The sequence below is a fragment of the Crotalus tigris genome, unplaced genomic scaffold (genome assembly GCF_016545835.1).
Source record: "Crotalus tigris isolate CLP2741 ecotype Arizona unplaced genomic scaffold, ASM1654583v1 scf7180000019004.2909048, whole genome shotgun sequence".
NCBI classification, from domain to species: Eukaryota; Metazoa; Chordata; class Lepidosauria; order Squamata; family Viperidae; genus Crotalus; species Crotalus tigris.
Window position 1 is genome coordinate 1,198,388 of NW_024097319.1, and position 25,291 is coordinate 1,223,678.

The 25,291-nt window shown below is 38.4% G+C and overlaps 1 protein-coding gene across 6 annotated transcripts in view; it reads right to left on the minus strand.

The window, feature by feature from the left end:
• Positions 1 to 24,841, minus strand: part of NTN4 (netrin 4) — a 35,887-nt gene extending 11,046 nt beyond the window's left edge. The window contains exons 1-5 of one of the 6 annotated variants that reach the window (XM_039358181.1): positions 24,747 to 24,841; positions 16,641 to 17,170; positions 9,753 to 10,031; positions 4,785 to 4,911; positions 3,623 to 3,811 (exon numbers count right to left, since the gene is read on the minus strand). In XM_039358181.1, coding sequence (XP_039214115.1) covers positions 3,623 to 3,811; positions 4,785 to 4,911; positions 9,753 to 10,031; positions 16,641 to 17,114 — 1,069 coding nt within the window. In that variant the 5' untranslated portion in view covers positions 17,115 to 17,170; positions 24,747 to 24,841. Of the gene's footprint in view, positions 1 to 3,622; positions 3,812 to 4,784; positions 4,912 to 9,752; positions 10,032 to 16,640; positions 17,171 to 23,776; positions 23,917 to 23,963; positions 24,470 to 24,639 lie in introns of those variants that run through there. The other 5 variants (XM_039358180.1, XM_039358178.1, XM_039358176.1 and 2 more) reach the window with 5 other exon arrangements.
• Between the last annotated feature and the right edge of the window lie 450 nt (positions 24,842 to 25,291).

The following is a 25,291-nucleotide window of genomic DNA, read 5'->3' on the forward strand; positions in this document are numbered from 1 at the left end:
TGAATTACATTAGGCAAACTTTTATAAAAAAGATATAAAAGAGCTAAATACTACCAGAATCTGTAATCATATCTCTGCTTAATGGATATCTTTGGTTGTTCGGGTTTTCTCCCACGTTAATTTGGTTTGGTAGTCAGATGTGTTCATAACCACCGTGGCGTTGCCCTTGTCTGCTGGTAGGATTATTATGCTGGTGTCTTCTTTCAGGTTACGTAGTGCTGTCTGTTCCTCTTTGGGTAAGTTGCTTTTGGGTGGCTTGCTGGTGCAGAGGATGTTGTGATTTCGAGTCTGATTCTGTTAGCGTCGTTGGGGTTGATTTTGGTCAGGCTGGTTTCAACTCCACATATAATTCTGTTCTTTTCAGGATCCGTTTGGTGGCTGCAGAGTTGGAGTGGACTACCAAACCAAATTAACCAACCTACTCCAAGACTCCACATACAAACCCCTAAATACAGATCCCACCACCTACCTGGAAAAAACCACCAGATCCAAAATAAAAGCCTCCCCCATTAGCGAAGAGATCCAGCAAAGAATCATTCCCAGAGAGAAATCATCCAGATGCCCCAAACTCTATGGTCTCCCCAAGATACACAAAGAAGGAACCCCACTCAGACCTATAGTCAGCTCCATAGGCTCACCTCTACAAAACCTAGCCAAATTTCTCGCCAAACAACTACAGCCCTATGCAGAATCCATCACCTCACATGTAAAAAACTCATTCCAGTTTATAGAGATCATAAAGAAACAAAACTTACAGCCCAGCGACCTACTAGTGAGCTTCGATGTCATATCCCTCTTCACCCAAGTGCCTATCAAAGAAGCCTTGACAGCTATTCAAAACAAATATAACCCCCCCAAACACATCTTAGATCTGACCAACCACTGCCTATCCAACACATACTTCATCTATAACGGACAAAAATACAAACAAACAGAAGGAGCACCCATGGGATCACCCCTCTCACCTGTCATTGCCAACCTCTACATGGAACACTTTGAAACCCAAGCTCTAGAAAAATCGGATAACAAACCCAAACTCTGGCTCAGATACGTAGACGACACCTTCATAATCTGGCCACATGGGAAAGAAAAACTGAACAACTTCCTCACACACCTCAACAGCCTACACCCCAAAATACAGTTCACCATGGAAACAGAAGCTAACAACCAACTTCCCTTCCTGGATGTCTTAGTCTACAAGAAATCCAATGGCTCCCTAGGACACACCATCTACCAGAAGAAAACACACACAAACCGCTATCTGCACGCTCTCTCACACCACCACCCAGCACAGATCAACTCTGTAGCCAAGACACTCATCTCCAGAACAAAACGCTTAGCTGAGGAACAACACCTAAAAACCGAACTACACACTCTCACCAATGTACTAACATCCAATAGATTCCATAGAAATAAGATTATAAACCTAATCCAAAAAGAAACCCCCACTAAAATCCAAGACAAAGAACAAGAAAACGGCAAAGCCCTACTCCCATACATAAAAGGCACCACAGACAGAATCAGTAAGATCCTCCATAAACACAACATCAAAACAGCATTCTGCACAAACGGAAAAATATCAACCATCCTTAGAAACCCCAAAGATAAAATTGAATTAGAAAATCAAGGAGTATACAAAATCCCATGCACCACTTGTCCCACCACATACATCGGACAAACCAACAGAAGAATAAGTGCACGCATTGAAGAACATAAGAACTCAGTCAAAAAAGAGGAACCCACATCTTCCCTGGTCCAACACCTTAACGCCACAGGACATGAAATTGACTTTAAAAATACCAGAACCATTGCCAAAAGTGAACATTTTAATAACAGAATAATCAGAGAAGCAATCGAGATAGAAAAATGCCCACACAGCATGAATAAGCGAGATGATACCTCCCGCCTACCAGCCATTTGGAAACCCGCCCTTATTGACAAACGACTCCCTAACACAAAAAAGGATACCAGACCCACACTCACAAAAACCACACAGGAGGTCACCACCACACATCCACGCAAAAAACAAACCCAAAGCCACACCGATGACGAGGAACGACCACAAACCAGAAGCCAGACCACAGCTGCATCATTAGCCACTTTAAACCCCTCCAAGCCATACATGAAGCAAACTGACACCCTCCATGAAGAGGAGGCACGACCACGAACGCGAAGCCAAAAAATAGCAAGGCAGCCCAAAATCTTAAACCCCTCTGCAACTCAGACTAACCTGAGCACAACCAAACAGAACACTCCCCAGCCAATCAGAGCACAGCCAAGCCCCTAACCATTCAGAACACACCTCCACCCAATCAGAACACAGCCAAGCTCCCACCCAATCAGTTCATACCCCCACTGGCAGTTAAAAGGAAGAAACAGCTAAGACCACACATTGCTGCTCAAAGCACGAAGCTGAAAACACCAGCCTGAAGATGACGAATGGGACTTCGTCGAAACGTCGCCAAGACATTTCCAATTTTACACGGGAGAAAACCCGAACAACCAAAGACATATATATATAATTATTTTATATACTTGCTTGAGTTTATTGACTTTTGGGAAAAACATTTACATTTACAAATGTAATCTCCAGTTTTTTAAAAAACTGTTCATTGCTGTTTTGTTGTGTTTTTAAGAATGAAGTGTGGAAAAATATATGTTGCCCAGTATTATTAATTTTCATTATGTTATTAAGATATACACTACTCATTTAACCTGTATATATTTAAATGTTGATAATATTTTGAAACTGTTTCATTCTAGTTGTTTACTCTTGCTGGTGAGTTTGATGACTTTTTCATATTACTAATTCTATAAATTAAAGATTAAACATGGACTAGCATTTTTAGTCACTTTTAGCATTTTGCATGAAAGTTTTGGTCAGTTAACTAATTCAAATGGAACAATAAAATTTAAATATGAGGGCTAGGTAATGCTATTGGAAAATTGGAAAAATACTTTGGAATACATAGGAATGTAAATAAAGCATCTATTTGCAATTCAATAGAGCAGATGTGTAATTTGTCAAGATTGTGTAGCAACTTTAAGGAATCAAACAAAGCCTGTTCAATGCATTGCAGATAGAAGCTGTGTTCACTGTACTCTATATTCCTAAACTGCTCTTCTAAATTCAGTCCTGTACAGTTCATCATCCTCATCTTCATGCACACCAGATAATCCTTCTAAATGGAAGCTCTAAATTATATAAATAATTCTGATCACTCTATTTGCCTGGCTTGAGGCTGATAAAATTCACAGTTGAGCAGAAATGTAGTTGAGATTGAATTAAAACTGAGGTTCCCTTGTTCCAACTCTATGTTGCATGGATATTGTGTGCAGTATTTATTTAGAGAATCTAAAATACTGATATTAAATAACTTGTATAATAAGTATATTTTAAGTTCCCTCCTAAACTGTAGCAAGAAAAGAACTGTTTCCTCTGCAGTACTTCCTAGTTGTAATTTTTTAAAAAAAATAATTATCCACACTATACTAGAATACAACTGTCTGGTGTGCGTACATAAAAGAAGCCTAAAGTAAAAGCCCTAATATATTAATTAAAACCCTAATATATTAAGAATCACTCAAATGTTTGAAGCTTGCAAAATTAGAATTAGCTTACATTTGCAGGTGTCTGGAGCAGAAAAAACCTTTCTGAGATCTCGATAATAGCCTGGCTTGCAGCGTTCACAATGCTGTCCTTCAGTATTATGTTGACAGTTGTCACAAAGGCCCCCACTTTGATTCCCTGATGCCAGCCATGTGTCCATATCAAAGTGACAAGTGTCAGAATGCCCATTGCATTTACAAGCTGAAACATACCCAAGATTAAGGAGGGTGGAGGAGAAAGAAAACCAGGATTTTGCTGTTTTGTTAAAAAAAATGAATACAACATGGAAACTGTAAATATTGAAAGCAAATTATATTAGAATATATGCTTTCGTAAAATGAGCAGATTGTATTATTGTTTAGTTTTTCTAGTATATTTAGCTTGTCAAATGTGAAATTGCTAAAATTATAATTTTATTTGGATGGATGGATGGATGAATAGACAGGTATCATTTTTATTTAAATAATATTTCCAATAAAATACTGTAAAAGCAAGAAAATAAAATAAAAATTCATGGTCATTTCAAAATGTTAAATTTAATCAAATTTCAAATAAGTTTTTCTTGGCATACATTTAGAATCACTGTAAACAGTGTTTATTTCTGGGTACATGTATTTTAAATGAAGGCTGCAAACCTTCCGATTTTACTTCAGAACATTTTATTTAAATGCTATGGGAAAATATAAGTAACAATTCCTTGACTTTTCAATAGACCAAACAATATGACTTTCTTCAATCTGATTCTCTCCATACAGTATGTACTAAATAATCTCTTAAAGACTGGAATGTTTTTTTAAATCGATGGGCTTTCTCTCAGAATTTTCAAACAGGATCCCATCATTGAACAATGTGGAATTAGATTATCTATAAAATCCTTTACAAACAATATATTCTATAGCATGATGATTCTAATTCTCAGCTAACATGGTCTATTTGGGATTAGGAGAGTTTTAGTCCAAGATATCAAGGGCGCCAGTTCAGAGAAACTTCAAACAGTACTTTTTCAGTAAGTATCTGTTCTTATTTTTGTAAATTGAGAAATGCTTTAAATTAAAAGAATGTAGATGGTAGTTTTAGTTTTGTCTTGAACTATTTTACCCAATCATCTGCAGAAGAGAACCCTGTTTTTACACAATAGCCTATAAAGATTTCATTAGTTTGGTCTCATACTTACATTTGCATCCATTTGGAGCTCCTGTTTGGCCATTTGCAGCATGCCAGGGCTGGTCATTGTAAAGAGGGGCACAATACTGACAATGAGTTCCTGCAGTATTATGTTTACAAATGCATCTCCCATGGAGCTAACAATTGAAAACAACCATGTTTGCAATGGCATGTGTACAGATTTCAACATTCAGATATCCCCATTACACAATTTCACATAATATGTACTACTCTAAGGCAATAGAATAGCCCTTTATAACTAAAATAATTCATTTTTGAAAACTGATGGCTCAGAGCTTATCCAATTAATAATCAGTGCACTTCCCTACCATGAATTTCAAGTTTTAAGAGGATTTAATATTCTTAATGCTGTTACCTACACAACAAATGGGCTGTATGGTTTTTTTTTTTTTTTTTGTAGAATTAAGCAAATGCATAGATGTTAGGAAATTGAGAATAGGGAAAGGCTGCTTCAGCTCACACAATAGGTAAATTGTACAGAATGGGAAAACATGTATAATTGGAGAAGGAAGACAAGGTTGCAGTGATACTGACAATTATTCATATTCTAATCTTCCATTAAATACTTATTATACTGTGCAACCTCTTTAACATAAAAGCTATAATACTAAAAAAAATGCTGCCAAAAATGAAATGCATTTTTCTGAAACAAAATACCACTTAAGCATCACAAACACACTCTATAGAGAATAAGTGATACTGTTGCATTTGTTGAATAATCTTGGATTGACTGATTCCTATTAGTTCTATTTAAAAATAAGATATACATACATTAAACAAACTAGTTTATATAAAATGATACCCATCGTAATTGGCCTTCTGTTAAAATACTTGCCTGTTCCTTTTTATATTATTTTTCTTAATACTTTGTAACTTCAGTTTTATTTTGGCTCCAAAGTAATAAAAAGATACACTTCATGTATCATAATGTGTTGTAGAGTCAAACTAGAAGAGGAAAATGCAATCTATGGAGGACTAGGAAAAGTATTGCAGACAAAAGATATTTTCTTTAGAAAATATGTATTTCTAAAGATTATTCTGAATCCTTCATGATATCCATAAGAAGGCCTGATTGTGGTGGGCAAGGATTTATAGTATTGGAAGGACATTTATGAAAACCATGATATAAAGTATTCTTATGATGCTACGGTGCAAATTATTCAATCTTGCTTGAATATTATGACAAGGCCACATAATAGCAGAGTAGACAATGGGCTTCATACTTCAATGTTATTATACCCACATGTCAACTATATGATTTAAGAGATTCAAACAAGATGTCCAGTTGTATTTATCAATTTCCACTGATAATGAGATGTACATATTGAAGCCATATAGAGGAATGGAAGTACAATCCATGGGATTCATAACAGTAGGTTTCCTTCCAGCTTCAATAAACAATATCTTTTTGCAGAGACTTCAAGCTCCTATTTCTTATATACACATATATTTTGCATGATTGCCACCTAAGATCTGTAGTTAGTTTTGGAATGTAAACATTTGATAAAGATGAAAATCCTGCTTAGTGATATGGAAAAGGCAAAATCCCATGTAGTGCATCATAAGTGATACCATATTCATGAAAAGCATGTCAGTTACGAGTTGAATCCCAACAAAAGAGGATACCAAATTAATACTGATCTAAATATTTCCATTTGAAAATGTTATAAGGAATGGCTAAACAGACACATTTCCCAGGCGGTTTCATTATTTTGCAAATCAACACAAGTTCATTTAACCAGAATACTTTTTCACACATGCTATTTTTCATTCTGTCACTAGGCCTTTCACTTCACTTACAGACCGCTTTTCTTCTTAGCTTGACAGCTCTCTCGTAATGTCATTTATTATGCTATACAAGGCAAACAGTGTTACAAAAGTTGACCTATGTAAAATAAACGAGTGACTGATTTTCACACATGAAGACAGTTGCTAGGGCATGTTTCCTTCCATTGCCTTTTTGTTCTTGAATTAATATATTCAATTAGTTCTTTTCAAATTGCCTGTTGTTTATAAGAAAATCCTTCATGACTTATGTTTCTTCATATACTGTATCAAGAAAGAAGTGAACAGTCAGCTATAGACTAAGTTGCCTTCTCTACACCCCCTTTGATTATTCTTAATTATATTGAAAGATGCGTTGTTTTTTAATTTTCAAGTTCAGGGAGGTTTGTTTTTAATAGATGTCATAGGAACGCATGCTGAAAAAGTAAAAGCCTTCTAAAGAATAACAGAAAACCATCCTTAGGAAATGCCTTTAAACTATCAGTCTTGCACTACGCTTTTTTCAAGAGAATGAAAGGCAAAATGCCACAGCAATAAATATCTTCTGTCAGGAAACTACACAAAATAAAGGAGTTTTTTGTACTGTATGACCTGTCTTGCAGCCATTTTGAAACTGGTTTGATTACCTATATTTTTATTTTTATTTTGGGGTATAATTATAGTGATTGTGAGAATGCTTAAATGGAAATATATTTCCTAAATAAAAAGGCCTTTTCTAGTTTTGATATTAGCTTTTCTACTATTTCTACTATTGAACAAGTAATCCTACATCCTATTAAAATTACAAATGAAATGTTTCATTAAATAAGGAATTCATTAATAATAAAATTTAAATACCAACATATTATATGCCCAATTACCAATGAGATGTTACAGTACTGCACAAACTGTGAACAGGTTATTTGTCTACATCCACCAACTGACATAAGTGTAGCATTTTTTAAAAAAAAAAACCTTTAAAATATTTAAAATTATTAAGAAGGTAATTTTAATAGCCTGTGACGAGGTCCTACAAAAGCCCTTCTTCTAAAGGGCTGAGAATTTTGAGACTGAGGTTTGTAATGAATTTTTAAAAATAACAAAAAAGGTTTGTTAGATATGCATGGAACTTGAAGAAAGACAAGGAAATTATCAGACTGCTAGTTGGAAAAGATGCATAGATGATAGTGAATAACAGGAAACTGAACTGCTTAATTCGTTCTTTACATCTCCTTTTAACCAAAAGAAAAAAAAAGTAGTCCAACATATCAGAGAGTATACCATGACGGATAGAAGACAAACACCCGTCAAATTAGCAAAGATGTTATGAGATAACATGGTGCTTTTAATGAAGTTTCTAGAGCTAGAAAGATTACATCCCAATATACTAAAGGAATGACAGATGTGATTTCAGAACCATTAACTGTAATTTTGAGAACTTCTGGAATATAGAGAAAATGCCAGAAGATTGTAGAAAAACTAACATTTTTCTACAAGAACAAAGAAAACCCATGAAACTACAGACCAGTCAGCTTGACTTCAATACCTAGGAAAATTCCTAAAAAAGATAATCAGTAAGTGTGCAAATGCTTAGAAGAGACAAGGCAATTACCAGAAGTCCACATGGGTCTGTGGCAGAATAAACTGCTTTTTTTGACAAATTGACTAGTAGATCAAAAAATACTTTGGATGTGGTGTACCAAAACTTCAATAAAGCACTTGATAAAGTTGACCATAGCCTCCCTCCTAGATAAACAGAAAAATGTGGAATGGATAGTCCTGCTACCTGGTGGAGTTACAGTGTTTGAACAACCATATCCAGTATGTGGAGCTAAATCTATGATTACATGGAGGGAGATATCCCAGGGCTCTGTCCTGGACCTGGTGTTCTTTGACTTTGATATTATTAGCTATATCTTTAATAATACTGAAGATATTATACAAATAGTCCTTGATTTATGACTGTAATTGAGTCTGGAATTATAGTTGTATAGTAATTGCAGTAGTAATTCTTGGCATTGCATAAACACACCTGATTATTCCACATTTTTTGTGGTGTTAAACAAATCAATTTTCCCCAATGCATGCTTTTGCTGAAAACCAGAAATGCTGGAAACTGGCAAAAAATGTTGCAAATGTCATGTGACCACAGGACACCGTAAATGGCCATAATGGTGAGCTGGTTGCCAATTGCATAAAATGCAGTCGTGTGACTTTGCAGCTGTCATCACTTTCAAAATGTGTTATAAAGAGCTTTTAGGTGAGGGGTCCATCATAACTTTAAATCATTTTTAAGTGAGTGGTTATAAAATGAGAAGTATGGTATGGTAATTCATGAACAGAAGGATCTCTCAAGACTGACCAACCCTTCAAATGCTGCCTGTCTAAATGTGGCTCACATGGCATACATATGAAATGGGGAGAAGAAAAGAAGGGGCAGTAATTGAAAAACATATGGTATACTAGAAAATGGTCTAAAAGTTTACAATCCAGTATAGCAAAAAAAGGGGGAAACCTTTGGCCTCTGAAATAGGTCCTTTCAATTGGAACAAGTGGAGTAAGCTAGTTTGCCTCCAGAAGCTCAGGAGATTGCTACACAGCAAGCAACCTTTTATAATAATCATAAATTGTACACATGCGTACATAAAGGGAAAAGAACGTCATTAATAATTCAAGCAACTGGAAAAAAATATGGGAAAAAGATCACAGGTTTGCTAAAACTTCCAGAAATAAAGAGTGGCATAACCAGTTTCAACAAAACACTCGATCAGGAGAAAAGTTCCTTCTGAAATGAGATGAGGTCTAAGGGACAGGTAAATGCATGTAGCCCATATAATTTTTCAAGAACTTTTGATGCTAGTTCAAAAAATTTGGATTTGGGGTCCTACTGAATTGATTCAGTAATAACCGCTGTATATTTATTTATTTAATAAATAAATAAGTATATCCATTTATATGCATATAAATATGTATGTAAATATGTATACCCATTTATATATATACCCATTCAAAGTGCTAGCAAGAGATCTACCTCTTCCCTTAGTATGAGGTACCTGATAACATAAGCTAGGACATCTAATATTTCAGAGGAGTGATCTGGAAATTCTAACATTCCATCAAAATGGCATCTAATTGAGCACAAGATTTTCAACGAATTATCTGTCCTTCCAAGATTTGAACAATACAAACTTACCACGTGGAAGACTCCTGCTGCTTTGACAGGCCTAAAACCTTTAATAGGTGCACAGCGATCTGCATGGCCATTGCAAAAACAGCTCCCCTTCACAATAAAATCATAGACTGCGTAATAAGTTAGCTGTGGTGGGTTTGCATTCAGATCATTGCTGTGACATGGGCAGGATTGCCGCTTTAGCAGTTGCACTCGAAGGTTTGTGATTTTCAACTGTGCCTGAATTTTAGGGTTGTAAGGGTCATCAGCAGAGTTTGGAGGTGACAGAGCTCGATATATAACCTGCAAATAATAAATAAATTGAAACTAATCAGTGAAATAAAAAAGGTACACCCACTGGGAATTTAAAAATGCTTGTGTAGGAGATGACCAGACTGAGCCTGAGGGAGGGGTTTTGTACATCATCAGTCTCAAGTCCCTTTGTGCTCACAAGAGATCTAAATCCATCCCACCTTGAATTCCATTGACTCTTATCTACTGCCAATTTTCTTTGACCGTTAGTAGTTCAGATTCTTGTCTAAAGTCTTAGCATGTATTCATTTGAACTAACTTGGCTCCAGATTTCTTGTGCCTGACAGCTTGTAAAGAGTTTAGCACCTCAAACACAGAGCAAAATATTGTTCCCTGTATATTTTATTTATTGAAAGCCTGTGACCTCTAGACTTTATTTACAAAGATTTTAAATTTTAGATTTTAAAATTGCCATTGCATGAGGACTTTTATTGTTGGAAAAATGCCTATAAATAAACCAATAATAAAGCTCCTAGTTTTGTCCTGTCCTTGAGGCTGTAGAATATTTCATGAATGAACAAGATTTTGTTCATTTATTAAACAGAATTGCTAGCTTGTCTTTCTTTCCTTAATAATAAAGGAATCACACATTTGTATCTATGTTAATCATGAAACAGAAAAGTTCCAGACCCAGGGGAGAAAGAAATAATGATCTTTTAAATTTCTGCCGAATAATGCTGCTGTAGTTTAGTTTCAATGTGTTCTACAAATGTGAAATTTAAATAATCTTTTGCCATCATAGTCCCTGTTACTGAAGTAAGGATATAACAAATATGTTCCAAAAATATCTCAACATCATCTGAGTATATGTATTCTGTATTAAACTGCAGCAGAAGAAGCATGTTACATGTCCCGTCCGTTAAGGTCTGTCATCTGGTGGAAGTATATATTTCTCTGCTGTACCATCTGTCCTAGAGGATATCAATCCATACCCACCACCCCAAAAGATCAGATTGGCTCTGACATTGTAGGCCATTTACAAGGCTCTGAAAATGTTATGTTCATGGTATGGGATTGGAAGATCAGTTAGAGCAGTGGTTCTCAACCTTTCTAATGCTGTGACCCCATAATAGAGTTCCCCATGTTGTGGTGACCCCCAACCACTTATACATCACTGGGTGCCAGGGGCATGGCCAAAGAAAAGGGGGGAAAATGGCGGACAGCCTTGTTTGGCGACCCCCGTGAAATGGTTGTTCGACCCCAAATGGGGTCCCGACCCACAGGTTGAGAACCACTGAGTTAGAGCCTGTGAAATAATTGTATTGAAATGGTTGCATTGATGATTCATTCTCTCTCTGTCTCTCTCTCTCTCTCTCTCCCCCTCCCTCCCTCCCTCTCCCTCTCTCTGTTTTTTTAAAAACACAGCAGCTGATTGATATTTTGAATTTTGTTTATGTGTATTTTTGTTTTTGTTAGCTACCCAGAGCTGCTTGTATGAGGCAGGTGGCCTTGTGAATTAAATTACCAAACCAAATAAATAAGTTATGCAACCAAACATACTCTGAAACCTCAAAAGATTTAAGTCAGGCCATTATGTTTTTCTGAATCTGGTTGCAACCTGTCTCAGTTTTCCAGGATTTTTTTTACAGATAATAAATATGAATTGAATTGTTTCAACTTCTAACTGGTTCCAAGATTGTCATGTCTAATCACTTTTTTATCTAGCTGGAGATTCTTTGCTGACCAAGCATTGGCTTCCTTTTTGAACTACCAAACTTCCTTGAGAGACTGGGGACCACTTAGAGTGGGGAGGGGTTGTAAGAGAAAAGAAAGGATTTAGATAATTTACATTTCTGAACGGAATGAATGCAGTGTGCTTTTGTCTATTCTGTCAGCATGCCAAATTTGGCAGCAGCCAATGTGACAAGAGACAGACACAACTGAATATTTAAATGCCAGCAAGCATGACTTTAGAATATATCTTTAGAATATATCTAAGGGTTTTTATCATATAAAATAATAATAAAAATAGTCTGTGGGATACATGTAAAGGTGCCAATTTGTAAATCAAAATATTTTCTTTTGGGTGTTTTGAAATGAGATATGCTGTATGTTGTAAGGAATAATAATGCTACTATATTTCTTCAGATTCCAAGGGAGAAAGAAACAAGAGTGAGAATTGCATTGAGAAAGCAATGCTCATGGGTTGTGTTAGACCTGAGTAAAAGATGCCTTAAGATATGGAAGAAATTAGAGTTTTCTCAAGCCGCAAGATGGTGGCAAATAAATTCAATAAATAAATAAATAATAAAATAGTTTGGAACACAATAGAATTGTAGACAATTGCTTTTTTTGCTGAATGAGGAAAATTCAGGCTGATAATTTTTCAAGAAATAGACCACTCGTGTTTCCTTCAATTAAAAATAATCTGCATTGAGACTTCCGGTTCCGGATTACGGCGCCTCTAGTCGTACGAAGAGACTAGTCTCCTCATCAGTTAGTTTCCCTCCGCCGGTAGACCCTTATGCGGGTCGAAAGTCGCCCTGGAGGGTGCGACTACTGTAGAGGAGGCTGTGCTCGGCTGCGGAGGAGTGGCGGCTCCCCCAGTTGGCCAAGCGAACTCTGAGGGCCGACGGAGAAGAAGATCGGCCAGTAAAATGGCCGATCACCCAGCTGCACCAACTGCAAGTCAAAAGAACAACTAAGCTTGAAGACCCACCGTGGTGAATCCGGGTGAGACTCCCTTTTCTCTTGCTATCCTGATCTTTCCTGTAAAGAGCTCTGACTATTTCCCTTTGCTAAGAAAGTGACGGCTACCTATATCGGAAAAAAAGCTTTAAAAAAACCCAACTCTTTGTCTTTTGGGGTTGTTTTTTCTACCATTGGACTTTCTCTGTGGGGATATTTAGGGGAAAAGAAGAAAAAAGGGACATTGCTAATTTGTTCCTATAAACTTTATAACGTTGTTAAATTTAAAAAAAAATAAGAGTGAAAACTTTTTGTTTCTTTAACTTTATCAGCTTGGAAAAAAGATCTTATAGTCCACTGAGGACATCTGGTAGCCAAAAGTGAAATTACAACTCTATCTTTGTGATTGGAAGAGGGATTGGACTTCATATGAACAGTAAAAGAGAAAAGATAATCTGACATTTGGATGGTGAAGCTGATTATTAGACCTTTGGAGGAGGATATTTGTGGACTTTTATTAAATATAGTCTCTAATAAAGGCTAGTCTACCACCAAAATGGAAGAAAATATTCCATATCTTGACTATGATCTAATATTGGAAAAAATTTTTGAAATGACAGCAGATTTCAAAACTTATTGGAAATCTAAGAGACAATCTAAAGATGCCACCTTGGCACTTACAATGGACCCTTCAATAATGAATCAAGCCATGGAACAAAGAACATCAGAGGAAGTGCATATTTCCTGTTCCCCAGTTGCTTTATGATCAAGTGATGTATATGCCAGCTTTCCTGTAAGAAGCATCTATTTCAGAATTGCTGGGTCTGGATTTTATGCTATTGGAAAATTTTCTCTTGAAAATGTTGATAGAAATTTCATTGAGAACAGAATAGGAGTGTCCAAGGTATTTGTAGATAGACTCAGTACTTTCCTTTTAATTAGTTCTTTAATCTTGCAAAGATTTTCTATAAATATTTCAATCTACTGTATTTTCAAAAGGTTTTCTTTCCTGCATGGGAAAAATAAAAATCACTCCCTCTACCTTGAGCCTTGAAGAAGGTTTTTGAGCTTTAACAGTAAATATGAATGTTCCTCAGACAGGTTTCCTCCTTTATCAAAAGATTTATGTTCTTAGAGTCAGCAAGCCATCGTTATGTGTGGATATTTGTCAAGTTTTAAAAAAAATGAACTTCATTCCAAAACTAAATGTAAGGGACTGAATGAGCAACTTTACTTCCTAGTTAGGATACAAAATCATCAGAAGACCCACAGAACAATCTCCTATCATTGAGCATCACATATGTACAAAACCAAAGGCCTACAAAATCATCACTGATATTATGCTTGTAGGGTAGCAGTGTGAGTACAGAAAGTAGCAGTGTGGGTACAGAAAGATTTTTTTTGATTAGAATCGTCCGTATCCAATGGAATAAACTAATATATTCCACTTACAAAATGCTTTAATAGTGAGACCCTTAGATATTTCAATAGATTGTTTTGCCTATTTGCCTATTAGGTCTATATTGTGGCTTCCATCCAATCTATATAGATTTTGCATGAAGAAAATGAATTACGTATTCTGAGATTCTCATTTTTCTAAGAATATTCCATAGCTTGATCTGGTTGATAACAAGTTAAGGCTTTTCTATAGTTAATAAAGCAGATACTGACTTCTTAATTACCCAACATGCATCAACAATAATATCCCTTCTTTCCTACAAAGAATTTAAACTTCTGGCATCTCCTTTTCCATATCAGGATAATTCTAATCATTATTTTGCTAGCTTGTAAAATAGTGTGATAGTTTGCACACTTTGTTAAAACGGTGTCCTTTCTTTGACACTGACATGTGTTTTTCTCCAGATATGGTAGCTAACTAATTTTTGGTTGCCTGCCATAATTCTATAGATATTCCACCAATTCATGTACCCTTGTAACTTGGTAACAACCAGCATGGTGATCTGACTTCATTTTTTTAGTTCTTCTAAACAGAACTTTTCTATTCACTTCTGATCCCAAATGAAGCTGTTGCTAAAGTGATCATCTGTCTGAAGCATATTGCTACATTGCTGCTGCCCAAGGTGAGCTACATGCCTTGGGTGACTTCTGGGAGTAGATATACTTTGCATACACTCACTCACATGTGTCATAATTAATAATGTGCATCTAAACCTAAAGAAAAATGGAACAACTTTCAAGTGACACATTTTATTATAGAAAATATTTGTTACTGGGGCTATAACACACAAACATTGCTGTTGCAGTTGTTTTAATTACTGGATAAGCATCTTTCTTGCTAACAAGAACATGTATGATTGATAACTGAGGCACTACAGAATATGCAGGTAGATGTTCATACATGAATATATGCACATACCCATTTTCATATACATATACCTCATAATAACATACAAAAACAATCACTAAACTTAGCCATAGAAAATAAATGAAAAGAGGAGGAGGGGGGAGGGGAAGGAGAAGAAGGAAGAGAGATTAAAGTTTTCTCAATGACTCTGAGCAGCTTATGAATAGCACATGGGAAAAATACAAAAAGTGAGTCATCTTGAATATTTTAAAATTGAAAACCTCTAAGTTAGATCTTTAGCCTCTGCCTGCCTCCTGTTTCTCCTGCTCCTACTGTACACCTGCAATGACCAAGAGGCCAATAGATGTTTTCAAGGGCATCTCTTTTCTTTCCCAAGTGCAGTGAATGCAAACAATCCATGCAGGACATTAAGAACAGGGAAACTACTCTAAACTACTAGATGTGCGATTTCAGTGACACTGAATTTTTTGCATTTCACAACCTCCTGATTAATGGGACATATACAATTATGGATTTACTCATATCCACACTTGCTGTTTAAACTGTTCTGATCTTGCACTCATAGTTACATGAGTTCTCATTTAATAATCTGTGTGGTGCTGGGGGTTACAATAGCAACTGGGACTGCCAAGATTGACATTGTATTTTACAACCACATCACTTAGTGATGGAAATTCTGCTCCAATTGTCATCACAACCCAAGAACTAGCTTAATTATATTCAACTTGGACAGCAAGCTACTACATCTTATATTGGATGCTGCTGTACCTGCCCATCTTTCTCTTCCAGGAAAGTAAGGGACAATCATTTTTTCTCTTGTGAGCAGATACATATACTTTGTGTGTTTGTGTATGTATATGCACATGTTTGTGTGTGTGTATATATGGCACATGAAACACATAAATAAGTGTATTACCCAGCCTATACTAAATAACTTGATCTAAGTTTATAAAAAATATAAGTACAGAGGAAAGGTTGTATTTCCTTCTTCTAGAAGTCTGTTTGTTACACTAGATCACTTGAGTTTTGTGTGATATTTTTGTATAACAATAAAAAGAACTTCAGATCAAATAGAGCAGCACATAATTAGCACAGCATGAATATCTTCATTAACTGGTATGAGTGGCAAACAAATTTAATAAAATAAACTTACATCTATCAACCAGTTTTGGTCAGTTTTGTTACTAAGAGTGAGCCTACTGCTGCATTCATTAGACCAGGGCTTTTCAACTGGTGGTACGTGTACCAATGGTACTTTAGCACTTGGCTGGTGGTACCCAAGCCCTAGCTAATTGTAGTGGGTGAGGGAACCAGTTAAAGCGGAGCTGCACAGACCTGGAGGAGATCAGCTGGAGCTGCAGAGCTTGGCAGAATCCCCAGAATCGGCTGATATTCCTTTTTAAACATAGTACTTAGAAATAAGGTTTCAGCAGGTGGCAGCAACTGGCCAACTTTGTCCGACATTTGGAAGTTCACCAGAGTTGGACCTGCTTAATAATTGGATGAGACATTTCTCGGTAATATTAACATTGTAGGCTAGACTGGGAACTTCTTTACCTTTTACTGAAAAATAGAAAGTGGAGGACTTTATAGTTTTCAAACAACATTGCATTGCTTATTGTCATGGATATCTTAAATGAACTCACCTCTCCTCCAGTGCAGGGGAAATGGCTGGAGTATCTTGAAGTGCAAAGTGCCTCTTTCTTAGTTACATCATCATCCAACCTAAAGATTGCTGAGCAGTTGATGGAAAAATACTTATATGGCTTCCAAGTTTTTCCAAAATCCTGAGATCGCTCTAGGACCATGGCTGCTGGTCTCGGTGACTTGAATATCATGATCAAATGAGTGAAATAAAATTCAGTTTCCAAATTGAGCTGGATCTTCTCCGTCTGTACTCCTTGTGCTGATTGCCACCATGTGTGTGGTAATCTAAAAGATGAATCAACCATGGCAGAAGATGGATGAGCCAGATGTGTATTCATAGAATTGCATTTGCTACACTTAGGCCACTTGCATAGGAAGTCTGTATTTTCACTGTAGGAACAGTATAATTCTGTGAAGTTGTATCCACATGTAGTATCCGTCCACAATTTACGTCCATGAGCTAGGTTTCCCATTTGAGGATTGCATGCTTTCTCACAGCGAGACCCAGTTCCAAGAATACTACTCAATCCTAAATAAGAAAAAAAAGCCTAAATAAAACTCCTCATATATAGCCAATCCACAGTGAGATACTGAGTTGGTTATCTTACAAAATAAGAAAGCATAGTTAAAAAAAACAATGGATCCATTATATTCTCAATCTCAGACCATCTCTATTGTATATAGATAGATAATAATACTCAACTATTTTATAAGTCTGTTTTAAGGAATATTGTGAGACTTTTTGTTAAAAACATTGACCTTTGAAATGACTTATATCAGGGGTGTCAAACTCAATTTCATTGAGGGCCGTATCAGCATTGCGGTTGCCCTTGGGGGGGTGTGGCCAGCGTGGGTGTGGCCTACTAGGTGGGCATGGCCAGCTCTACAACGTTCGTGTCAAGGGGGTGTGGCCAGGGTGGGTGTGGCCTACTGGGTGGGCATCGCCAGCTCTACAACGTTCGCGTTCGTGTGGGCCTGGGCAGGTGGGGACAGATCTGAAAGTCTCCGGCAGAAGGGGGTGGGACCAGGGCAAGTGCCAAGGCATGATCCACTGGAGGAGCCTCACTGCTCTCCTTACCCAGGTTGCTCATAATGGATATGAGGGCAAAGTCAGAGGGAGGCCCATTCCCTCTCCATGGGAGTAGACCTGGCTTTGTATCCAAAGCTTCCTTAGCAATAGGATGGGAGACTCCCAGGATAGGCCAGGAGGAGGGGGCAAGGGGATGGTGAAATGGCAGCAGGGCAGGACTAAAGCAGAAGTTCCCTCAGATCCTCCCTCTCCTTCTTTCCTTCTTTCCTTTCTTCCTAACTACAGAGTGGTGGGAAACTATTTGAGATGAGGGAGGGAGAAAAACAGGCAAGAAATGCAGCTGGGGAGGTGTCACCCTTCGTGAGGAATGAAGAAATGCACCTGGAAGTAGCCAGCACATGGCCCTCACCTACTTCATATATCTGGCTTGGTGGGCTCTGGGAGAGGGATGCCATGAGCAGCGTGAGAGTCAACATTACCTGCGCAATGCCGCCCAGCCCCCAGCCTGCCTGGTTTCGGCAGGCAGTGGGGCAGTCTCCTCACAGCGCCAAGAGGTTGAGCTGGCGGTGTGAAACTTGTCAGCTTTGCACCTTGCTGCCTGCTGAAACTGGGCAGACTGGGGGTTAGACAGCATTGCACTTCTCATCAGATTCGTACCACCCGGCTCAGCTCTTGGCGCTGTGAGGAGAGTGCCCGCTGCTTGCCGAAACTGGGCAGGCTGGGAGCTGGGCATCCTCGCGCTTCTTTTTGATTTGCGCCACCCAGCTCAGCCTCTCAGCGCAGTGAGGAGAATGTCCCGCTGCCTGCTAAAACCCCTCCCCCGGAACCCATCAAGCCGGATATGTGAAGTAGGCAAGGGCCATTTGCTTGCCACTTCCAGGCGCTGGTGCATTTCTTCATTCCTCACAAAGGGTGATATCTCCCCAGCATGCACTCTGGGGGTGGGGCCGATGCAGCAGGGGCTGGTTCCTTGCTGTTTCCAGACAGCCTTGTGGAGCTAAGACTGAATGCATTTCAGCATAGATGGCCACCACAAAATTGTACATTGGCTCCCGGCCAGCCTGGGCCAGGGCCAAGGCAGAGGGGAACGTTTCCTCACTATTTCCAGGATGACTTCGTGGGCCACATGAAACCACTTCGCGGGCCACATCCGGCCCCTGGGCCTTGTGTTTGACATGTCTGACTTATATCAAATGCTTTTACTAAGAAATACATTTGTCCAAAACTCTTGAAATACTCTTGAAATACTCAATTTCATTGTAGCTAAATTAATTCCAAGCAGGAATTAATATTATTGCTCAGTTGTGCTGCACATACTTTTCATGCAGAAATCCTCATGTTCAAATATTAACAAGTACAAATCTCTTCTGCCAGAAACCTTGAAGGGCCAATGCCAGTCAGTGACAATTATTTGGGAAAGAATGGATGACTGGCTCAGTAGGAAGCAACTTCTTGGGTTCTCGTGCAAGCCTAAACATTACAAAATGATACACTGCACATTAACAAGAAATTACTAAAAATTATTAAATGGAAGATCACCATTAAACACGTGTCAAGAATTGGCTGTTTTATGCGTAAGGCGCCCCTTTTTCTTTTTTGACTTATAAAATGTATTTCAAACCTTTCTGTTTACATAAACACTCAGTTAAAACAAATTTAAAATAAGAGAATAAGAGCAATAGTTAAAAGCAAATGTATACATATTATTTTCAGAGGCTGTCTACTTTAGCCATTTCTTCTTGTGCTTCATTCATCTTATCACTCTTTGCTTAGATGACATAGACGGAATGTTCATTTGCAAAAAACTGTACTTATTTCTCAGAAAAAACATGTTTAGGATCAAGTTTGATTTCTATGTTGAAAAGAAAAATTGTCCTATTCTAGTTTAGATGCAGACAGCACGCTTATGCCCACAAAAGTAAATAAGTACACTGGTAAAGGTCACGTTATAATATCCAACTCTTTTCAAAGTGCTGTACAAACATTAACTAATCTGAGAAGGAAGGAAATATTTTCAGGTGTGTTATCAGTTACAATTGCCATAAATTGTCTCAGTTAACATGCTGGCTGTTAAATTTTTCACTTTCATTATGCTACATAGTTTACCTGCTATATAATCAGGTTTACTGTAGCAATTTGATGTCTATGGAGATTTTCAGTCATCCAGGTCATGGTTGTCCTGAAGGCAATTGGACTTTCTTTGTTTTTTCCTTGAAGACATTTTGCTTCTCATCCAAGAAGAAAGAAAAGCAAAATGTCTTCAAGTAAAAAACAAAGTCCAATTACCTTTTGAAAAAGGGTAGCAACTTGATGTATTTCATTTTTATCAATCTAGCAAAGGAAAAAGAGAAACTAAGTAGTTTTATGCATATCCTGTGAGTTAGAATACATCTTCATGCAATCTGAGACACATGCAATCTTTTTTTAAAAAGATTGCCTTGCTTTTTAAACTCAAATGTCTAATCCATACGTGATTAGATAATAAAATACTAAAACATGCAAAATTAGGCTTATGCTTCATGAGTCTCAGCCAACATTTTTTAGAAAAATGGGCAGCAGGGAGTTCACAAACAAAGCAAGGAATTAGGAGAACAAACAGGAACAGGAGAGCTTTGTCAGAGAATTTGCAGGAGAGGAAGAAGCTGGCTTGAGATACCGTCAAAAGGATGGTATCAGTGACATCAGTGGAGCAATGGGAATTTGGAAGCTACCAGAAAATTATGCTAATTACCTCTGTGGCAAACACTAGCATTTCTCCTTGCAGAAGAAAAGGGTAAAAGAACTGGAGGCCGGCCATTCTTTTTTATACAATCACAGCAGTACTGCACAAACAGCTTTCCACAAAGGCTGATAGAATGAGGCTTCTGAGGAGCAAGGCACAGGAAGTCATCCAGAGGCAGGGTCAATAAGGCACAAGAAAGAAGAAAGCACTTCAGTGAAGGGATGAGTATTTGGAGGATTGTGGCAAGAATGACTGGTTGAACATGGAGGACCTCCACACCATGGAGTTGATCAAAGAATGCAGACATGGAAGCCAAGCACCATCTCCCTGAGAAAGTTCTATTATTTCAGCTTCTCCAACTCTGGTCAACAAAACCAAGAAATCCAATTGAAACCTCCACTGAGGAGGAAAAGAAGACCAGTGGTGGTAGTGGTGAAAAAAACCACTAGTATGCTAGATATAAGAAGCTATAGTGAGGGGAACTCTGTGTTGGTGCACAAATTCAGAATATGAAAGAAAGATTACCAAGACTCATCAATCTGATCACTATCCATTCCTGCTTATCCATGTGAGGTTAATCAATGCTGCTAAAAGAGGGTTGTAAGAAATTATGAAACTAGGCTAAAAAGATGAAGCTAAATGGATTGTAAGGAGTATTTTCATCACCCTTCCATACATAGTCAAGGAACAATAACGGAGAGAAAATCTTGGAGGTGGACAACTGGCCATGAAAATGGTGTTTCTCAAGAAAGATTGGATTCCTAAACCATGGTCTTCTTCAACAGTGAAATACTCTTAGATGGAGTGAAGTGCACCTCATAAAAACAGGAGGCAATTATTTTGCCAAGAACCTTGTGAATTTTATGCCAATAAGGTTCTTATGTCTCCTAATAAGGTGCTCACGGGGCCACATTGTTAAAAAAAAAAGGAAACAAAAGCCAGTTGTTCTATCTCTTAATTCAGAAGATTCTTAAAACAAATATAAAATTGAAACCTTTTCTTTCAGGGCTTTGGATAAATAACTTGAAAAAAAGTAGAACTATATGTTACTACATATGTTGACTGTGGCAAAAATCCTATATGCACAAAAATGGAAATACACATCAATTTCCACAATGAAAGATCTGATGGGAAAAGCAACAGAACTGGCAGAGATGGCAAAACTTGCTTTAATTAAAGAAAAGAACTTATCCAGTTTTGATTCTACTTGGAAACTGCTTCTGGAGTTTATGTTTGAAATAAAAAATAATTAAACTTTGATTTTATGCTTTGATGATTACATTATTTTGTTGTTATAGAAATGGCTAGTACTTATTAAATATGTAAAGCAAAAAATTGAGGTTGTAACTGTATTCTATATTCCACTGCACTGAAAAAGCTGTAAGTCACTGCTTTTTTTCTTTCCCTTTTACTTTGCATCTTTTCCCCTTCTCATCCTTCCTTCCCCCATTCCATTAATATTTGTTTCTGTTTTTTATATAATAAACTTCAATTAAAAAAAATTCTAATTAGCTAATCACAACATTATGAAAAGCATTTTTGATATTAGTTTCCTTTTTTACTTACTGCTTTTCTATTTCTCCCTTTTTTCTTCCTCTATCAGTCCAAAGTTTGTTAAGTTGCACTTTATTTGTTAGATTTCTATCCTAAGAGCTTGAGGAATTGTACATATATTTCTCTGTCTTATTTTTCTCACAACAGTCCTGTGAGGTAGGCTGGGCTGATTATTTGTACACCATATGGGATGAGTAGCATCAGACAAGACCCTGCATGATGTAGTACTGTAAAGGGATTTAGAGCTGATCTTGGGAAAGGTAGGAGGGAACCATTAAACATGGAAGAAACGAGTAAGTCATTAAGGAGACCCTTTGACAAGAGATTATATGGTCCAGAGATAGAAAGTAGCGTGAAAAAGAAACTTAAAATAACTCCACCTTGATTTTATTTAGTATAAACAAAAAGAAAATAGAGAAATTTGGATAGGCTTTCCAGATTGATGCCAACCCTTTGAAGTAGGCCAGTGGAAGAAACATTATTGTTATAGGATATATTAGCAGAATCTTGAAATTTTTCTCTCAAAGGAAAACCCAAGGTGGAATTAGTCTGAGTTTCTTTTTCATGCTTCCTTCAATTTCAGGACAGTATAGTCCAAGTCCCTTAATTAATCCTTGCTGCACCTTTTCTAAATTGTGTTGCCTGGTCTGAGTATAAATAATGCAGCTGCATTAGCAGCTTTCTTATTTTTGTTTTATTCCTCAAATCTATATGAGCTATTTAAAGTAAAAATGCAGCATGTGGCATTCATAGAATGGATATGAGTGCAAAAGTATAGACCTCGGATATAAATATTCAGAAGGAAAATCAGTATGCAATGAAAGCCAGCAGATCACAAATAATCTCTAAGTTGTTCATTGCAACTAAAGATAATCAGAGAAAACAATTGTCACACACATTCCAGAAAGTAATTCTCTGTAATTTCTTGAAATCATGCCACTAGAATTACCTTAAGTATCTTTTTTCTGCTTCTGTTTAAACAATTGTACTATTTACTTAATGCGTGAAGAACTAAGTGTTTGTGGTAAATAAATTATGTCATCCTACATTGCCACATAGTTATGCTGGTTAGCCTTTCTTTAATTCCACTTAAATTACATATTTCTTGTTGATTCAGGGGAACTAATAAGGATCCAGAGCTATATGTTTAGTTCTGTGTACAATATACCTTCTATATATATATTTCTATTGTTGCACTGGCAGAGTGCAACAATATATGTACTAAACAGTATTTCTTTTATATGTATGTATGTATGTATGTATGTATGAAAGAAATACTGTTTAATGCATATATTGTTGCACTCTGCCAGTGAATGAATAAGATCAACAGTTCTTTTTTGGACAGGGGTTGTGCCTTTGAGTAAGTGTTGACCCGATTGGGTTCTTGCAATTTTCTTGGCAAGGGTTTTCAGAAGAGGTTTGCCATTGCTTTCTTCCTAGGATTGAGAGAAAGCGACTGGCCCAAGCTCACCCAGATGGCTTTGTGTCTAAGACAGGACTAGAATTCATGATCTCCCAGTTTCTAGCCTGGTGCCTTAATCACTATACCAAACGGGCTTTCTCTGAACATCCATTACAATTAACACCCATTATTCCACCGTTTTTCAAGTGAAGAAGGAAAGCTGCAATATTCTTACATTCGGTGATTTTAAAATTCCATTTCCTAAAGTTATGCTAAGTCATATACAAAAGGAGATATATTATCTGCGGAACAATTTTAAGAAATTCATCTTTCTCTCTTGCACAACTCTAGCCTTTTGATGATTTTCTTCTAAAGTCACGGAACCGCTACCATTGTTTAGAAAGCGAATTTTATCTTATTTACTTACAATACAAGCACCTCTGCCCTTAGTTCGGCCGAAAAAGGAATTCTGCGAGTAACAGGGGACGTTTTAAAGATTGTCCCAAGCAAAGTAGGGAACACCCCAGAGTCAACCTCTCCCGGGAGGAACCGTTTCCAAAAGCATCTCTTCTCTGCGATCGGCACTCCCTCCCGCGGGCTCTGAAGACACCCACCTGCAGAGCAGCCCAGCAACACGAGGTGCCAGAAGGGACTCCCCATAGTGGAGCGCGGGGCACAGGGCAGGCATGCAGTACGGTGGGCGCGAACGCGACGGCTGCCCTGGAGCCCCCGATCTGGGCGCCGCTAAAGACGACAGCCAGGCTCTTTGGCCACAGGCCCCCGCAGGGCGACGGCCGGAGGGCCGATTGAGCCAACCCGAACTGCATGTGCTACCGCGGGCATCTTTTCGCTCCTAGTCGTAACCGATCCCCGCCAGCCCTGCTACGAGTGGCGCCGCCGCTTACTTCTCCCCGCTGGGGGATTCCCGGCCAGGTGCATTAAGAAGAGGCGCCGATCGTCCTGTCCCGCCCCTCCGGCTCGTCTCCTCGTCCCGAGTGACAGCCTGCGAGGGGAGTGGCGGCGGCGGCGGCGGCGGCGCCCCAGGAGGAGGAGAAGGGTCGCTCCCACCCCTCCCGCTCTGTCAAAGTGGGGCGTAGAGACCTCCATTCTCGTCCCCCGCTCGCCCTTCCTCGCTCCCCTGGTCGCCCCCGACGCCTGCCTTCCCCCCCTCCCCACCCAGCGCGCCTCAGTCCTCCAGGGGGCCTGATGCTGGGGTGGAGCAAGGAGCGGGCTGCCCGTGGCCCAGCGCCGCCCTCCCGGCTGTGTCCTCGCGGCATTCCTCAAACCTACCGACTTTTCTCCGCTGTCACTTCGCGGCACGCCAAGATGCCTCAGCCGGGCTGGAGGCCAGGGGAAGGGAGAGGGTTTCGCCACCTCTTTCCTCGCCTTCTTTTTACCTTTTCACCCCGCGGCCTTCTTTCCTCCCAGCTTGCCTCCGAGGGCGACTGACCTCGTTGCCTCGTAGTCACCGCGGCCATCTTCCCTGGAGGTTCTCAATCGGAAGGAAAAGCAGACTACCCGGGCCGCCTTTTTCTTTCTCTAATTGCTTCCCACACCATCTCCCTAAGCCACCTCCATTTTTAAAAAGTTCAAGAATTAAGCTGATGTCTTCAGTTTAAATATCAAAGATGGAGTGTGTAGACTTGACTGCAATGCCGTTGATTGCTCATTTTATACATAGTAAGTCATGGGAAAACAATATTTTTTATTAAACTTGTATAGCTGCACATCTCACCACTCATTACTGCATATCAGCCACCACTCTGGTGGCACACAATATATTAAAAAGTAAAAAGATTTCCCTTGTCCTGTGGTGTCCCATTCCAGAGGGCCGTGCTCATCTCCATTTTCCAGCCAAGGGAACCAGTATTGTATGAAGATGCTTCTATGGTTATGTGGACAGCATGGCTATATGCCAAGGGGCACGGAACATTGTTACCTT